Raw genomic sequence first — 17,963 nt, 5'->3', positions numbered from 1 at the left:
CTAGGTTCAAACTCCAACTTATATTAAAACTCTAAAAAAATTACAAAAATAAATAAAGAAAATATTATGACAACTTTGTAGTATTGACCTACAAGGTATCATCACATAGGAGTCCACGACTTTACAATAGAGCATACTAATATATAATAACCAGTTTAATAAACTTAAAAAAACAGAAATAAACACCTCCATCAATAGATATTGAGGTACCCAAAAGGGTTAAATGATCGATCATCTTTGAGGTTTGAGGTAAATAAGAGAACTATTAACAAACTAAAGATGAAATTGACAAGAACAATTAGAATAAAGGGTATTTTTGTAAAAAATTTATACTAACAAGTCGAGTTTGACTTGTTATACTTAACGAATCTTATTTCAAATTTGAACTCAAACCAAACTCAAGTAAAACTCGAACTTAACTAAGCTCAAAGGACCACCCCTCCCTACTTCAGGGGGTGGTGGAGGACCGTATTCTTCTTCTAAAGAGAAGCTTCGTGAACAAAAAAGAAAGTAAAGAAGCACAAAAAGCTTGTATCAGCAATCATTTGTAGATTCTCCAACGTTCGACTAGTCTTTGCCACGCAATTTCCTTCTCTACCTTCCCCCCTTTGTCGTTTCTTCTTCTTTTCCGTTCACTTCCATCGAATGCCCATCAAACTCTCCATCCACTGCGGGCCCGCCACTAACCGTAATTATCTTAAAATCGCTATTCCGACCAGCAGGTAGCTTTTCCAATTTAAGACTAAACAACCACGCCATGGAGTTGGGCCCACCTTAATGATTGCTTACGCTATGATGTAAGCGCTGAGTTGTATGGCTCGCCGGTCGCCGGCGGTACCTCTTATTAGTTATTACTTATTACCGACCACCGGACATTGGCATTATGTGACCAAAGTTTGTACCACGACTGCTTTTTTGGTGACACTACCTGTTAACTAGAATGTCGCATTTGTGTTTCTGGGGTCCTTTCCTATAGGACGATAATTATTAGTGGGTCCAGCAAGCAGAAATACCGGCCCGGAATCTCGACCAGATTGCCATGTGTTTGATGTCTTTGGGATTCCTTTTCTCGTTGCCGCCCACTTTCTCTTCAAAATGAACACGTAGGGCCCACAAACTGCACACCGCAAAGTCAAACCGAGTCAACAGCCTGACTCGGATCGGAAGCCGACGATTTAACCCTATCACTCCTAACGTCGTTTCTTTCGATCTCAATGGACGAGACTTGGAAGTTGGAACGACGGGTAACACCGCTATCTGGCCGTTACTTAAAACATCTTTCTCCCGAGTCCGGAGGCTCTGCGGTCTGGCATTTAATAACTTAGTAGCTTTCGAATGCTCTCAGGGAGGAAACGCGATCGCGTCAAAGCTCGTTTGCAGCCTGAGTTATCTTCATTGTCGTCGCTACCGGCAGATCAGTGGTCTGATTCTGGAAAAGTTTCGTCTTTGAAGTAGTGTCTTTCGGCGACGGTACAGAAACGAAGTTCAGAGGCATTGTACTCTTCTACTACGCTGTGTTGAACGAGCCTGTTATTCATTCTCATGCGAGAGCAAGTCAAAATAGAAAGCCACATTGAGTTATCTTTGGTTATATATCATTTATCTTTTGAAAGTTGAATAACTGTCCATTGATGCTCTGATTTTGGAGAATTAATTTAATAACCGAATCAAGAGGAGGTTTGGATTTCATTTTTCAAATTTTTGTCGCGAAAATCTCTGTAGTAAGTTCAGTTTCTTGTGTTCTGGTTCCTGATATGTGTGCTTTGAATCGATTTCATCGGATTTTGTCATCTTTGCAAACTCTAAATGCCTATCCGTATCTGTTTTGTATTGCATTTCTTTCTATGGTTATTGAGCAATGCTTGATAGAAAGTGTGGCTTCCTTCCCTTGCATGAGACATTTTTTGCGTGTTTTTTCTTTGTCTTTCTTTTTGTGTTCTATCACAGAGGGACTTTAAACTGTAAAAGTATACAAGAGTCCATCAAGTCATTCTCTGATCAACTTCTGAGTTCTTCGTGAGAATGTCATTATCAAACTTGCTCAAATTTGTATTGACTTTGGAGATTTTGCTGAATAAAATTCATTGTAACGCTTCTACCTCAAGAGTTGGTGTGTCCTTTCGTTGTACTGTTTAAGGCGTTATTTCCTCTGTAATAGATCTTTGTGAAGGGAAAGTTAGAATTCGCCTCTGTTTTTTAACAGCCGTGATCATGTGAAACCAGTCTTAAATTTGTAGAATATTTCGGAGTTGCTGATCTTCTTGTCCTCTCCGTAGCCTTTCATATGCTTCTGAACTCCCAATCTCTTCCGATAAATTTGGATTTATTGTCAATTTCGTTTCTTCTTGTCCTTTTCTGGAGAGCAGTCTCGAAGTAATTAGTAGGTTTATTAAGTTAATTGATCTAATCCTTTTTCTTGTACGGATCAGGTGTTTTTTATTCTTTTATTTTTGGTACAGGGATTTTGTGTTATTTATTTTATTCTCTCCTTTCTTCAATCTTCTACTGTTCAGATAATAGGATCCAAGAAGGCAAAATAGATTCACTTGTTTACACGTAAACCGGAAAATCTAGATGGAAGGACAGTCTTAACTATCCGATCTGATAGATTCCTCTGTTGAACCGATAAGATTTGTTGACGACAATATAATACATTTTTTTTACTTAAATTAAGTTCTGCTGAGGATTTTTGTTTTCTCTTTTCCAGAAAATGCCGCAAGATGAGTTCAGCGGTTCAATCTTCCTGTCTCCTTGTAAGAGCTTGAGAGGGGGTCTAAAGGCATTGCATCTTGCGGATGGTGTCCACGGGGAATTGGACATAAACGATGAATTGGCCCTACGTAAGGCCGAAGAAGCAGGTATGAATGCACATTTGGCCTCCCCGCCAATCCTGTTGAAAGTTGAAACTTCAGAATATACATCTTCACCAGTTTAAGATCGGAATGTTAACAAGCAACGCTAAAACCTAACTGGCCTCCCACATCAGAGGGCCGATGACTAAGACCCATTAGTGTGGTGAAAGTGAATTACTGGACGAATTTATTCTAACGAGTGAAAATGAAATTCCTCCCCACTGGCGACTGAATTTACTGTCACTCCCTCACTCTGCGCTCCTGTGCTCTCTTCTCTTCTCCTTACTCTCCCTTCTCCTCTCCTTGCAATAGCTCGTCTCTCTCTGCTTGTCTCCTTGCTTCTCTTCTCCGCTTCGCCTTCTTTGCATTGTGTACATTTAACAAAAAAAGCAATTTCACTTTCATTTTTACTGGGTAACTTAGTTTCAAATGCACCGAGTTTTGGTGGCTTTTGTGGCGGCAAAGTTCTCATTTATCTGTCGGGTTCCTGGCAGAGCTCCATCCGTTCTTTACTCTGTTTTGCACCTGCTGTCTGCGTCGGAAATGATTCAAATAACTCAAAATTTTAAGGAATACAAACGTCTAAAATCTGTCCATAGTCAATTTGAGCTACGGTTTTCTGTCATCAAACCACACTTCTCCTATTTTTTGGTGGTCATATCCTGCGTTCCAGCTTTCCTGCAAAGGAACTCTCGGAGCATGGAGCACCGGATAGGCCCGCTTCATCTCTTCCTAATGAAAAGAAAAATGAAACCAAACAGTAAAGAAGTGAGTTTGCCTTTCTAATTGATGAACGCGAAATCCATTTTGCAGCTTCCAGAAGGTTTCAAGCCGTAGAATGGTTGAGGCAAATGGATCAGGGTGCTTCTGAGATTCTCTCAAAGGAGCCCTCCGAAGAGGAATTCTGTCGTGCACTCCGCAATGGGCTAATTCTATGCAATATCCTCAATAAAGTTAATCCTGGGTCTGTTTCGAAGGTAGGGCGGAAAGAAATGGACAAAATTCATTAAGTTCTTATATGCTTTGGAGTCCTTCCTTATTACGACTTGTTTTATGAGTCTGTTTTTTACCAGCTCAAGTTGTCATTTATTTAGTGAATTCTAAGAAAGCTTACTTTCTTATTCATGCATTTTGTATTGAACAGGTTGTGGAAAACCCTGTTATCGATGTTCAAGTAACAGATGGTGCGGCCCAGTCTGCAATTCAGTACTTCGAGAACATGAGGAATTTCCTTGTGGCTGTGGGAGACATGAAGCTCTTGACTTTTGAAGCATCTGATTTGGAAAAGGTATCTATTTCCTTTGTTTCAATTCTCTTGTCTTTGTGGATGAAACTACACAAAAACTTTCTCTCCTTGGTTAGGTGTAGTATGTTTGGTGCAAGTAATTCTGCATCGTTGGTTCATTTTACAATTACACCAACATGAGCAAAAGAACGCCCTGTTTTGGGAAAATCAAATTTCAACAGCTTGGCAAGTTTATATCACTTACCTCTTCTGGTACCTAGGCGCTGAATTCCTGCTCTGTGTCATATAGAACTAGTTGATGAAATATTTTGTATCAAGCTACTAAGTTTGGAGAGCAGATATCTGATGTAGGACTAAATATATTTCTATGATACCTACAGAAAACTGTCTTATAATTTCTGTTCAGTTGAGTTTTATGCTTATGGGTAGCCCCAGCAGTAAATAGTTGAACTGTAGACAACAGGGAAGTTGGATCACCACATGGGCATTGTAGACCCAGGAACTAAACTGGTGGTTAACACTTCTCATTGGGTGAACCTAGAATCAATTAGCGTGATCCCTTTTCATAGAGACTTTAACTAGGCTTCCGCATTTTTTTTCTGTAGATATCAATTTCATTGTGGTTGACTGGATCCTTATCTACAGGGAGGTTCATCCAATAAGGTTGTTGATTGCATTCTTTGTCTAAAAGGATACTATGAATGGAAACAAGATGGAGGTATTGGAGTTTGGAAGTATGGTGGGATTGTGAGGATTACATCTTCTGACAAGGGGCCTACGTCCTTTCTTGGAGGAGATTCCTGTGAAAGTTCAGATGACTCTGTGGATACCTCTTCCTTGATATATGAACAAAGGCTATTAGAGATGGTCCGATACTCTAGTGAGGTCTCTCAAGAAGAATCTAAAGCTTCTAGTGCCTTGAACTTGACTTTTGATCAATTTGGACTTAGGCTTCTGCTGACCTACCTCTCAGAGTTGAAAGAGGTTGATGACTTGCCTTTGAATATGATGGTAGGTAAGATCCATTCCCTCCTGTTGTATAGTGCTATTATTTATAGCATGTAGCACCAACTCTTTTGCCATTTCCTTCCTGATCTATAACCCATTTATCTTGATTTTGAGTTGAGAATGATGTATCCTCAAGATGGATGGAAAAAGTTTTCTTTGACTATCATGCTTTCTAAATCTTTTTTTTTTCTTCTATAGTTGTGTACTGTTAGTTATACTTTTTTGGTGCAATAATTGCTTTTTGGAAGCTGGTTGTGGAGATTTAGATGGTATTTTTGTGCTGCTTAAGCAAAAAATGGATATTTATGGTTTACATGTACTTTTTTGGATGAAAGAAGTGCAGACAATGAGGCTTCCTTCTGTTCACGTGTGTGAATAGTTGTGTTATAATTAGCTTACTCATGTTTGGTGGTTTATGCTGCTTTTGATTTGGTTCCTTTTTAGTTGCAAGTAATGAATCACAAATAGTCTTTTAGAACGTGTTGTACATACTGTTGTTATGGCTTCTGTGGTCATGCAATCCACTCTTACAGTGGTCAAGTTTGCTTTAACTTTTGGTATTTGTCATTTGCATGTGTGGAGCAATGACGTGAAAAGAATGAGACTTCCTGAATGCCTCAGTTTACATGTGGGGATAGTTTCGGTATTGTCAAGTGGCTATTGTTTGGTGGATTATGTTGATCAATGTTATCAAACCTGGACCAGACTGGCTGGTTGAACCAGGTTCAACCAGACTGCCTGGTTGAACTGGGTAAAACCAGACCCGGGGAGTTCAACCAGATTGGCTAGTTGAACTAGGTTCAACCAGATCCAGTCCCCTAGTTATGATAGACATAAAACCGGGGGAGGGGAAAGATCAGTTGACCTTGTCGATTTTTGTGGTTCGACCAGTGAACTGTAAATCAGAATTTGCATAGAAGAGTGGAACAATGGGGGAGGGATCTCCTGCCCTGCTGCTGTGCAATGGTGAGGAAGGCAGAGGATTCCTTCCCTATTGTAGGCACATAAAGGGGGAGGCTCCCCCTCCTTCGTCCTTGCTGGAGATCAGGGAGAACTTTCCCTCAATCACTTTTATTTATAAATTTTTTTATTAAAAATTATATCATATTGATGTCATCCCAAGTTAACTGGCGGTCAAACATGGTTGACCTGCATTCTACCAGACACAGTCATCTCTCCGGGGTGTTTTCTGTAATATTGATGCTGCTTTTAATTTGGTTGTTTGCAGTCCTGAAAGATGTATCACAAGTATCTTTTGAAACTTGTTCTGCATACCGTTCATGTGCCTTCTCTGAACTTGCAAGTCACAATTCCATAAGTTTGCTTTAACTTTTGGTTTCCAATATTGTACACCAAACTGAATTTGTGGCTTTTTCTAGAGCAGTGAAAGAACATCAATTTTAATGTGTTTGGAAATTATTTTGATAGTTTGAGCATCCATAAACATGAAATTGTTTGATCCATCAAGTGATATTAGCATTCTGATCCTTGCCCTTTTTGGAACATTACAGCTTGTTGACATTGTTTTTCAGAAGGTCATTAAAGAGTTCAATGACATGCTTGTTTCCCGAAGTAAACAGGTATGCACATGGACAATTGCCATCAATGAGATTTGATTACAAATTGTCTGTGATATTCAAGAGATAACTGTTGAAACTTCTGAGCCATTAGTAGAGTTTTCAATTGATAGTTGCATTTAATTTGGAAGCGTCTATGAGATTTTCTTTCTCTTCTTCCCTTCCTGCTTAGCTCTTCTTTTCCCTCTCCAAAACAAAAGTTTGATCTTCTCATCATTTGTCCAAGAGACAGAAATATCTTCTTAAATTTCAATTTTTATTAGTTAATTGACATCCGCCCCTGAAATGAAAAGGACTTTTTAGTTTGCTTTGTACTTGAGAAACATTTACATTTGTGGCTCTGGTGTAGTATTATTTCAGGTTCAATGCTATTTTTCTTGGAACAAATGGAGCTTATTCAAATAATGATCTCTAGCTTTGTACTCTTCTTCTCTTTCAATAAAAGCACCTCACGTTGTTTTTGAAAAAAAATGATCTTAATTTGCTTCCTAAATTGGTTGTTGTGCTTTTATAATTGTGAAATCAGAAAAATCTAGAACTTGAGTTGTCATCAAATATGAGAGTGCCAAAAGCAAAAAAATTGATTAATGTAGAATTAGAGATTAGGTCAGAAATTGACCCTTCTCTCCATTAAATACAGAATATACAATATACTGACTAAAATGCCTGTACTAATACTTTCCCAAACTTGTCACTTAAGTGATAGAAATACTCTTAATTAAAGCGATCCCAGAATTAGAATAAATTGCAACTTTACCTCCAAACTAAATGCCTCTCAACAATAATTTCAGTTTTTAACTGTGGAAAACATTTTTAAAATGTCTTTTTTGGAGAGTTCTTAATGAAGTTCCTCGTTGACACCATTGAACATTCAAGTATAAGATAATCTTGCTCTAAAAATAAGAGAGTATCAGATAACCCCTCAGATTAGATTCTAGCATGTGGTTCTCCGACATAGCTTGGAAAAGCTTTGAACGACAGTAAGAAGAAGAATTGAAGTCCTATGTTCAATGAAAAACCCAAAAAAACTTATCCTTCGGCATGATATACTGGATGTAGACTGAACAGTTCTAATGTTTGTGTGAATCTACTGCAACAGCTTCGATTGCTCTTGAAGGATATGTTGAAGGTTGAGAGTGGCTCCATATCCAAGGAAGAGTTTATTGAAGCTATTTCAAGGTATCTTGGCCAAAGATCTTCAGAAGTTTCGTTTGGTTGTCCAACAAGCTCAAAAGTTTGCATCTGTGGTGCAACACTTGGGGAGAACAGGCTTCATAATTATCAGAACATAGGCAGCCTGGAGATACTTGATTCACAACAGGAACAACTTGAGGTTTGAATATCTTTCCAAAGGAAATATATTAAGATTGAAAAAAAAAAACTAGTCTCTTAGATTATTAAACTTCTTTTACTGATGGTATGTATTCAGGAGCTAAAATCGGCTCTTCACAAGACAAAGGTCCAAGTCCAGTTTAACCAGTCAAAATGGGAAGCAGAACTTAGAAAGCTTGGTGAGAACAATGACATAAATGTTAGGTCATCAGCAGAATGTTATGAAACAATATGTACTTATTGTTATTGAAATTCATTGTGCAGGGCATTACATTGAAGGTCTTGAAATGGCTGCATGTTCTTATCATAAAGTTCTAGTGGAAAACCGCCTGCTCTATAATCAAGTGCAAGATCTTAAAGGTTGCCAAGCTGTTTTATTATTGAAGGTTCCATCTACTGCTATAAATGAATTCTGAATTCGAAACTGGTTATTTTCAGGGAGCATTAGGGTGTACTGTAGGGTGAGACCTTTCTTGCCTGGTCAACCTAATGGTCAATCGACTGTGGACTACATAGGAGAAAATGGGAGCATCATGATTGTTAATCCTCATAAGCAGGGCAAAGATGCAAGGAAAATATTTCGGTTTAACAAAGTGTTTGGAACAAATGTGACACAAGGTACATTTCATTTGCTGAATTAGCTTCTATTATTATGATAAATACTTCTTAATTTGCAGAGTAAGACTTCTAACAGTCAGGATGGAGTAATAAGACTCTTAAGTTTGAATTGGACAAAGATTATTTGTATAATTCATTTTGAACTGTCTCGCTGCAGAGCAAATTTTTGCTGACACACAGCCATTGATTAGATCTGCGTTAGATGGGTACAATGTCTGCATATTTGCATACGGACAAACAGGCTCTGGGAAGACATATACAATGGTAGGCCAGTTTGATAACTTGTTTTTAAATGCATTAGCCTGTCACTTGTTTGCTCTGTTATTTTGGTATCAAGTCTTGATTTTCTCTTCTTCTGTGGACATTCCTTTTGTTCATCTGATTGTTTTGGTGTTAGTGAAAGTGAAACTATACAATGCTATGCTTTTCTAATCTTGAAGAATCCTTTTTTTTTAATTCTTTTGTCTTGATGTATTGAGAATTGATTAAGAGAGAAAATTAAAAGAAACTCCTAAAGAAGATCATAATGGGAAATATGACAAATCAGAACTGAGAAATAAAAAGATAATTGTTTTAAGCAGAATGAGTGTCCCACAACAAGGTATTGGTAGGAGACTCCACTACCTGCAAAGGCGTCAGAAAGGTGGCTGTCACTTCTAGAAGTGTGAGCCCAAGTGATGATCAATGGTCTGCTTAAGTCCTTTTTTTCATTTTTCAGAAGTAAATGCCATTAGGAGATAACTTCCTGGACATCCAGTTGATGAGAAAGTGCCATGAACTTTAAGTTAAAACCTTGTTACCTCTTAAAAGAATGATATTTAGCATTTCATTCTTGAATTTCTACAGCACAGAAAACATGAAATGGAAAAGCTAGTGGTTGCTAGAAGTCATCCTGTGTGCTTAGAATCGTCCATTTTTTTTTTTTTTTTAAACAAGGAGTGACAATTTTCATTCAATTCTATTCATTAACAATCTGCCTACCCCTACATACCGTGAATTGCCATTCGTAACCATGGTTGAAGAAAAATAAAGAAGCAAGAAACAACAAAATGCTAAATCCTAAAATTCTCACGAGACTAACTGCAATTCGTCTGGTTAATTCTTCTTTCTTTACAAGACCAACAGAGCCACAAAAACCCTAGATCCATCACATCAACCACCGAAACCGTACAAGGTCCTGCCCTGGCGCTTCAGAGCATGGATGACATCCATCGCCATGACAGTCTTCCTCCGGGCGTGCTCCGTGTATGTTACAGCATCACAGATAACATTTTCGAGGAAGATCTTGAGGACAACCCTCGTCTCCTCATAGATGGGACTGCTGATTCATTTGACGCCACTATGACGAGAGAGGCGGCGAATAGCCGGCTTGGTGATGCCCTGGATGTTATCTCGGAGGACCTTTCTGTGACGCTTGGCGCCTCCCTTTCCCAAACCCTTGCCTCCCTTTCCATGGCCAGACATCTTCGTCACCTACTGTCTGAAGTTTTCGTACAAGTAAGGAAGACATGGATAGAGAACACAGATGTGATGGATAGATAAATTCGACTCTATGATCAATCGTCCATATAAAAAAAAAAAAAATTGCATTGAACACCTAGTAGGCAGTTGAAGACACAACCCTAGGTTTAGAGGAGCATGAACAGAAACACCTAAGAACTTATTCTATTAGAGCCTTATGCTTTCCTTATGTGAGTGACTTCAAAGAAGTCTGTAAAAAATTGGCTTGTTGTTTATTGTTTTACTTCATCCTTCTTGTCTTATCTCATACTAGATTTTTCTCTAATATGCTGTTTCTTTGTTTCCTTTTGCTTGTAGAGTGGACCTGATCTGACTACAGAGGAAACATGGGGTGTGAATTACAGAGCTCTCAATGACCTATTTGAAATATCCAAAGGAAGAAAGGATGCCATATCTTATGAAGTCACCGTCCAGATGATTGAAATATATAATGAACAAGTGAGAGATCTCTTGGTGTCTGATGGGTCTAACAGAAGATATCCTTTCTCTGAAATACGAAATGAACAACAAAGAGAACCATTCAGTGTCTGAGATTTGATTCTACAGGAATGACTACAATTTTTCCATTCGGTTACTCTTGAAAATGAATCATCTCAGGATATTTTCTTATTTTTGTTCTTTGTTGAACAAAAAGTCTTGCTGGTGTATATGAAGGCTGTATGATGACGAACATTCAATTGTGATGCTAAAACCAGCGTAACAGAGAAGGTTGAGTGGTGCCAAGTGATGATTTGTGAACAAGTTCATCTACAGTTGTTTGACTGTGGCATTTCCTCTATGATACCATTGAAATCTTTTGTACTGTGGAAGTTTTTTATGGTAAATTAAACCAATTCTTGAATTCCTTTTGGTAGACTCCTTAACTTTTTGCACGCTAGATATAAAGAACAACTCGCAGCTGAATGGCTTTAATGTACCTGATGCAAGTCTGGTTCCAGTTCTATGTACTCAAGATGTTTTGGATTTAATGAGAATTGGTCAGAAGAATCGTGCCGTTGGAGCTACAGCTCTGAATGTACGCAGCAGCCGTTCTCACAGGTGAGCTTCTACTGTCGTTCTTCTATATCTTTTTTTGTTTTTTAAAACATAAGTATAGGTGCTAAAACATTTCATATAACAAGGAGAATAGAAGATGGCATCTGGGAAAGAAATACTCCAATATGTGAAACAACCAAAGTAAGCAAAACCAAGATAAACGTAAAAACCTTACTGTCAACAGCTACAGCTTTTGATACTTCTGTAACTTCCTTCATAATAGATAAGTTTTAGTTACAGGCAAGCCTATTGACATTCTCTATTATTTAATTGTAGTGTCTTAACAGTTCATGTTTATGGAAAAGAGCTAGTTTCGGGATCCATTCTTCGTGGTTGCCTTCATCTGGTTGATTTAGCTGGAAGTGAGAGGGTGGATAAATCTGAAGCAGTTGGAGATAGATTAAAGGAAGCTCAACACATAAACAGATCACTTTCAGCTCTAGGAGATGTTATTGGTGCTCTTGCCCAAAAGAGTGCACATATTCCTTACCGGAACAGCAAGCTAACTCAAGTATTACAGGACTCTTTAGGTAAAAAAAATTGAGCCTTTTCATTAGTGATTTCCTTTTGTTTTTTTGGGATCTACTTGACTTCCAGTTAAATTGGTGTACTCCTGAAAAGCTTGTCAAGTATGTGACTTGCAAACAGCTTATCATCTGTTAAAAAATTAAATGCACTTCATTGATGTGCAATTATGGAGGTCATCATGTGGGTTGGCCATGTTTTCAACTTTGGAACAAGGCCTGTCCGATCACCCACCGAAATATGGTCCAGGTACTAACAACTCTTCAGAGTATTTATTGAAACCTCTTGATATTTGGAGTCGACAGCTGCTTCAATAAGCCATTCAATTTACTACATATGACAAGTCTGAGGTTTTTGTCTCCTTTGAGATAACAGCCCATGGTGGTGGTGGTGGTGAGGATTGGATTCTTTCCATGCTGTAATTGCCAAATTGTGAATATTTTGGCTTATCAACTAATAGCCTGCTATTCTATTTAAAAAAAAAAAAAACTAACAGCCTGCCATTGTTGGAACTGAAAGATTGAGTTGAAAATGTAAAGATTGTTATTAAGGAGGAGTTCTTTGAGCATTAGGATCAGTGAAGGGATTAAGAGAGATTGTCCATGTCAATGGTGGTCTTCAGATGAAGGCGTTGATGACTTGTTGCATACATCTTATTTATGCTAGGATGTGGGTTGCACAGAAATTCTAGACCTCCAGCTAGCAAAGTATATTGTTGGTCTTAGAAAAGTCATCCCTCCAGTGTCAATGGTTTAGTCTGAGCTAGATATGGTTGTTATATTGGTAATTTGCAAATGCTATATCACAAGTATGCTGAGTTAGGCTTACATGGCACTACCCACTTTTATATGGATTTGGAACTGGAAAGGTATATTTTAACTGCTTAACTGCTCACTCTTGTAGATATACGATCATTTTGGCTTTACGTGTCTGAATACATTGCCTAAGTAGTTTCAAAAAGTTCCATCAACAATCTTAGAGCACCAATATTGAGGGATAATCAATTTCAAAAAAAGAAAGTTGATTTATAATAAGTTTCACAAAAAAATTTGTGTAATAATATTAGAATATGTAGTCTGTTGTATATTATGCATCCTTAACTCTGTGATGAGATAAGCTTGCTCCTACAAAATTACCATGACTTGCATAGTTATTTTGTGTTAGATACACTCTTAAGCCATAAGTTAGTGAGGTCCTTGGGATGTTGCATCAAGAAGTAATAGGCCATAAAACTCTTAAGAGAAAAATGAATTTAATAGTTTCATTTTGAAATTTCATTTCCATACAGCTCCCACGTTGTTGTGCATTTATACTTCCATTATCCTCCATCACTTGAAAAATTTTAGACAAATTTCAATAGAAAATCTTGTCATGGTATATGGAAAGTTGCCTTAGTTTTCTACACTGCATCTGTTTACTCATTTTGTCTTTCTAATTGTAGGAGGGCAAGCTAAAACCTTGATGTTTGTCCATATAAACCCTGAAATGGACGCAATTGGGGAGACAATCAGCACACTGAAGTTTGCTGAGCGAGTAACCTCAATTGAGCTAGGAGCAGCTCATGCTAATAAGGAGACAGGTGAAGTGAGGGAACTTAAGGAAGAGGTTCGTCTCTTTCTTACTTTTGTCTATATCCAACCAAAAAACAAAAGAAATGTCTAGTTTCATGAAGGATTTGTTTTTGCTAGTTATTAGAATATTTTGGTTTTGCATCTGATCCAGGTTTCAAGCCTGAAAGCAGCTCTCGAGAGGAAAGAAGCAGAACTGGAACAGTTAAAAAGTGGACCCCTTTCTCGAATTGGTCAGGAGACACAAAGGACGAGAACAATATCACCTTTACCTGTACAAAGATGTGGCCTTGCTAACAACTTGAGAACACGTCCAATTGATGAGCCTAAAAGAGCAGAGGTCAGTGATTTTCTTGTGAATCACATGAGGTGTGAACAACCAACACATACATCACTATCACAATTCATTAACGAGAATGGTTTTGAGAGTGTGCAAAGTTTCCTTTTTATTATTGTTGTGACCGATGGGAACAGAGTAAATGGAGTTATTTGAAGGTTTACTCGTACAATACTACACCTAGATTACAATGGTTGTATATGATTTTAGTGTTTTGGTAACTAAAATACCCTTGAGAACCAGGAACTCAGATTATACCACATGGAGGCTTCAATCTTATGGCAGCTGTTTGTGACATATGAATCTCGAAAATGCATTGATTTTTAGGAGTTCCTCATGATCCATGTGATCGTATTTATTATTTTTGTGGTGGGGTTCAATACTAGAGTTCCGTTGAGTTTGTAAGCCCCTTTAAGTTTACATTAATGGAGTTCTGATAATGATAGTTTGCTGTTTGTGTATGGGTTTCAGGATAGAAGCTGCAGTTCAGGGAAACAGAGAAAATTACGTTTTCCCCTGGGAATTTCTGATAAAGAGATTAACCCTAGATTTCCATTTGTTGCTGATGAAAGATTCATGAACTCCAGAAAGCCGAGATCACCCTCCCCTCCAGTGAGAAGGTCAATATCCACTGACCGGGGGGCCCTCGTAAGGAACAGCAAGCTTAGGCTAGATAAGCAAGAGGAACAACTTCCTTCGACAAAGTTAAACATTTTCCCCAAAGTAGGGATAATTAAATCTGTTTTGGCTATTCCTGTGTTGTCAGCTAATGAGAATTCAAAGGGGCTAGTAGGCCCAGAGGAGATTTCTAAGCAGGATAACATCTCTGATGTGCTGTCCCGCCTCCACCGTGCCCACTCAAGAAAGATCTACCCAGAACAGGAAGAAGAACAATTTAAGATAGCACTAAATGTAAGGCAAGGTGGCATCAGAAAAAATAAAACTGAGGCTAAACCAAAGATCAAGTATCAACTGCCAGCAAGGATCCAGAAATTTGATGCTGGAATGACATGGCCTCCTGATGTAGACACAGGACGGACGATGGATGAGGCCCAGAAGAGCAATTCGTCAGAGATAGGAACTGAAACTGCACAGATGGGATCCCCAATACTGACTAGTTTAAGGTTGAAGACGCTCCCCCAGAATCATGGGACGAACTCCCAGAATACTGAACCAAGGTATGCTACATAGTATTGAATTGACATTTATTTAATCTGCTGATCTATGTTTGAGATGTAAAGAATCATTAGCATTTATCTTAAGTGTCTTTTCACAACTATGCTAAATCAGTTACATGGTTCTCCTGCTCCATTCTGCTGTCAATTGCGAGCTCCTTTATTAGATTCGCCTTATTCCACTCTTTCATCACCATTTCCATCAATTTCATTTGCCCCTTATTCCTACCTATTACTCGATTGCCCTCTTACCTAACTGGCATGAATGCTTAAATCCAGATGGGAGATTTTAAGTGTTCACCCACGATCCCTGGGTAGAGGGCATGGGCCCTTTTTGCTACTTTGGGCATGTGCCTTGTGGCCATCTATTCTATCCCGCCCAGTCGCTGGGCTATGAATTCTTTAGAACAGGCTTCTTGGTAGCAGTACAGAGAAGGTGAATGAAATTGTATTTAAATGTTTGGCTTGTTGCTGTTACTTCAAGACATTGCCATACAGATGAGTGAGGGTTTCTGATGGGTTGTGAATTATTACATCAAGAAATTTTAAAGGAAAACTGGAAATTTTATTTAGTCGAAGATATGGATGTGATAAACTGGATTCCACTATACTAAGGAGCTTTTTGCTGAGGGTGCCCTCCCATGCGTGCACTACTCCAGTTCAGGAATAGCATGCTGTGTATTCTTTTAACTCTTGAAAGCATCTAAATTCTCTTTCTTTTAGGAACTCATTTTAGGAGTTAGGCCTAATTCATTTGCATTCTGGTTCCTCTTGTTCCAAGACACAAAAATATTTGTTGCAGAACTGCTGCTCAAGCAATTGAGGAACCATTAGCTTCAGGGAAGCCCGAGAATCGAGTAGTAGCTTGCCATGGAAAAGATGGCAATTGTAATACTTCAATTCCAGAATTCAGACGAAGCAGATCTTCACCTCATGGAAGATTCAATGGCTTAGTTTAGAAATCAGCCATGGAGATACTTGAGAGATTCATGACCATAGTTTTTTCGTGTTTAAATTTTTCGCTTAATGTACAGTGAATGTGGGGAGAGGAGCTCAAGTTTATTCACGGCGATCCTTCGAGTCCCCTCTTTTGCCAAATTTTGTTGATTATTTTGTCAGTTCTAATTCTGTCTATAAATTCTCTCTTTCTGTCCTTACAATGACACAATTTTCAAATTTATTGTTGTCAAGCATGTTGCATTTTTTACACATTTGGTGAGAACTGGAATAGTGGAAAGGGATTTTGAAGTCCGGGCATTTTCTACTCTAATAGCTTTTGTTCACAGCTTCATCACAAAGGGATTTTGAAGTTAGGGCATTGGTCCCGTCCAGCTTTGACAAAGGTGCGTTCTTTCCATAGTAATTCTACATTTGACTCTTTCAACTTTATTACTTGAATTCTGCTTGAAAATCTCTCTCCGCTCTGTCCATGTCGTTTTTAACATTTAACCTTGTCTTCACAGTTTACTTTGGTGACGCAGTTAAACTTAAAATAACGGCTCTATCTTCGACTCAATCACTTGACTGAGATGCCCTTTTAGAAAGATCCGAGAGACAGAAGCTATGCAGCATGAATATCATAGAGTGGCTGTAAATAAAGACCTTCTGGAGGGTACTTTAGGAACCATACTGGTTTGGCTGTTTTCAATCTAGGGACGAGAAGGGGCATCAGCACTTCCGTTTCGGATAATCCCTACAGCGTTTACGTTTCCTCTTTTCTCCTTGTATAGAGAAATTCGCGTTCAACCCTCCGCTTCGTCCTCAATAAATGACTTTTACATGAATCCAGCCCATTTTCCGGAAAAAAAAAAATCTTTGACGGGTGATTGAGTAACTCAGACGAAATCATCCGTCATTTGAATTTTCCGGCGAATCTTCTGTCGTCTATTAACGCTTCTCGGCCGGATCTTTCCATCTGTTCCCTCTTCGCCGTTGCAACAGGTAGGTATAATTCTTAGCCAGTAATGCGTTTCTCGCCGAAGACCTTATTGTGGAGGGAATGCTCGCGTCGTGGCTGATTAAACATTTTCAAATCGGATCAAATCTTGGCACCACTTGAGTGGAAACTGGAAACATCTTTTTGATAAGAAATTTTTACTCGTCCAAACGGAAGCATATCGAGTGTCAGGGATGAGAATGATCGTTTATAGACGCCATTGACAGTTTTGGGTCGAGGTGATAGGTGAGGATAAAAGAGGAGGATTACTACATTGATAATTCGGGGTTAATTCAACTGTAAATACCGGCCATTTTTTTTAATCAAGAGAAACGACGTTGTTGAATATCGTGTCCTCTGCACGGATTCCACAAATGCAGGATGCTTTTGCGAGCTTGTCCGGTGTCTCCGGCGAGAGATCAACCGAAGATGTTGCAGTAAACAAGGCCGGTCATTGCAATGCAGCTTGCGTATACCAGGCCAAACTCGCAGGATATTGTCGCAATGTGACGGTCATCTGGTCTAAGACACTTATCCACCTTTCTGTCTCGATTACGATAGAAAATCACAGTAGCGAGCACCAGTGCACCTGCAAAATTGACATAAAGCCGTGGCCATTTTGGAGCAAGAAGGGGCTGAAGTCCCTGGAAGTTGACGGGAGACGTGTGGATATTTACTGGGACCTCCGATCGGCGAAATTCTCCGGCGGGTCTGAACCCACGAGCGATTACTACGTGGCACTTGTATGTGACGGCGAGGTATCCCTCTTGTTAGGTGATTACAAGAAGGAAGCTTACAAGAGAACGAAGGCAAGGCCTTCTCTGGTTGATGCTACATTGGTCTCTAAAAGAGAGAATGTCTCCGGCAAGAAATGCTTCTCTACTAGAGCCAAGTTTGAGGATAGTCGGAGGGAACATGAGATCGTTGTGGTGAACTCGATATCAGGGCCTAAGGACCCGGAGATGTGGATTAGCATAGACGGTCTACTCTTAATCCATGTAACGAATTTACAATGGAAATTTAGGGGGAACGAGACGGTAATGGTGAACAAGTTACCAGTGCAGGTTTTCTGGGATGTACATGACTGGTTGTTCTGCAGCCCCGGCACCGGCCACGCTTTATTCGTATTCAAGTCAGGAGTAGCAGATTCCTGTTCAGATGAGGCCGGTGATGGAGACGATGAAGAAAGTGAAAACAGCAGGTATTTCTCTGTACAGAGCTGCGGACAAGGAC

At 39.0% G+C, this 17,963-nt stretch overlaps 2 protein-coding genes and 1 pseudogene across 7 annotated transcripts; 2 read left to right on the top strand and 1 right to left on the bottom strand.

The window, feature by feature from the left end:
* The first annotated feature begins 1,335 nt into the window (after window positions 1-1,335).
* On the top strand, window positions 1,336-16,601 carry LOC137935956 (kinesin-like protein KIN-14F). Of its 6 annotated transcripts, none has more exons than XM_068780402.1 (19): window positions 1,336-1,491; window positions 2,708-2,858; window positions 3,666-3,829; window positions 3,997-4,140; window positions 4,744-5,109; window positions 6,618-6,686; window positions 7,783-8,016; window positions 8,113-8,194; window positions 8,280-8,375; window positions 8,454-8,633; window positions 8,791-8,897; window positions 10,452-10,630; window positions 11,028-11,192; window positions 11,466-11,719; window positions 13,156-13,319; window positions 13,437-13,622; window positions 14,091-14,797; window positions 16,081-16,137; window positions 16,276-16,601. In XM_068780402.1, the coding sequence occupies exons 2-18, from the start codon at window positions 2,711-2,713 to the stop codon at window positions 16,100-16,102; spliced, it is 3,267 nt and encodes a 1,088-aa protein (XP_068636503.1). In that variant the 5' UTR covers window positions 1,336-1,491; window positions 2,708-2,710; the 3' UTR covers window positions 16,103-16,137; window positions 16,276-16,601. The 6 variants fall into 6 exon arrangements, with proteins under 6 accessions (XP_068636503.1, XP_068636502.1, XP_068636501.1 ...); XM_068780401.1 differs by having other exon boundaries at window positions 16,258-16,601; XM_068780400.1 differs by lacking the exons at window positions 16,081-16,137; window positions 16,276-16,601 and adding an exon at window positions 15,986-16,048.
* On the bottom strand, window positions 9,786-10,097 carry LOC137937818 (histone H4-like; annotated as a pseudogene).
* Window positions 16,601-17,899, top strand: LOC137937452 (uncharacterized; the record flags this gene model as incomplete). The annotated part of the gene is made up of 1 exon (XM_068782512.1): window positions 16,601-17,899. A coding segment is annotated over exon 1 (795 nt), but the record flags the coding sequence as incomplete, so codon positions are not given.
* Window positions 17,900-17,963: the final 64 nt, after the last annotated feature.

This window comes from Aristolochia californica, unplaced genomic scaffold (assembly GCF_029961685.1).
Source record: "Aristolochia californica isolate CCGP_79_NKW_82.1479 unplaced genomic scaffold, dmAriCali1.0.hap1 SCAF_7, whole genome shotgun sequence".
Taxonomy (NCBI): domain Eukaryota; kingdom Viridiplantae; phylum Streptophyta; class Magnoliopsida; order Piperales; family Aristolochiaceae; genus Aristolochia; species Aristolochia californica.
The sequence above is the reverse complement of the archived record's forward strand: the minus strand, read 5'-3'. Positions and strand labels throughout refer to the sequence as shown.

Excerpts from the sequence above, each read along its gene's own strand:
- LOC137935956 (XM_068780398.1), top strand. The coding sequence starts at position 2,711 with ATGCCGCAAGATGAGTTCAGCGGTTCAATCTTCCTGTCTCCTTGTAAG. Across the intron at positions 3,830-3,996 it reads ATCCTGGGTCTGTTTCGAAG|GTTGTGGAAAACCCTGTTAT; the intron begins GTAGGGCGGAAA and ends TGTATTGAACAG. Across the intron at positions 11,720-13,155 it reads AGTATTACAGGACTCTTTAG|GAGGGCAAGCTAAAACCTTG; the intron begins GTAAAAAAAATT and ends TTCTAATTGTAG.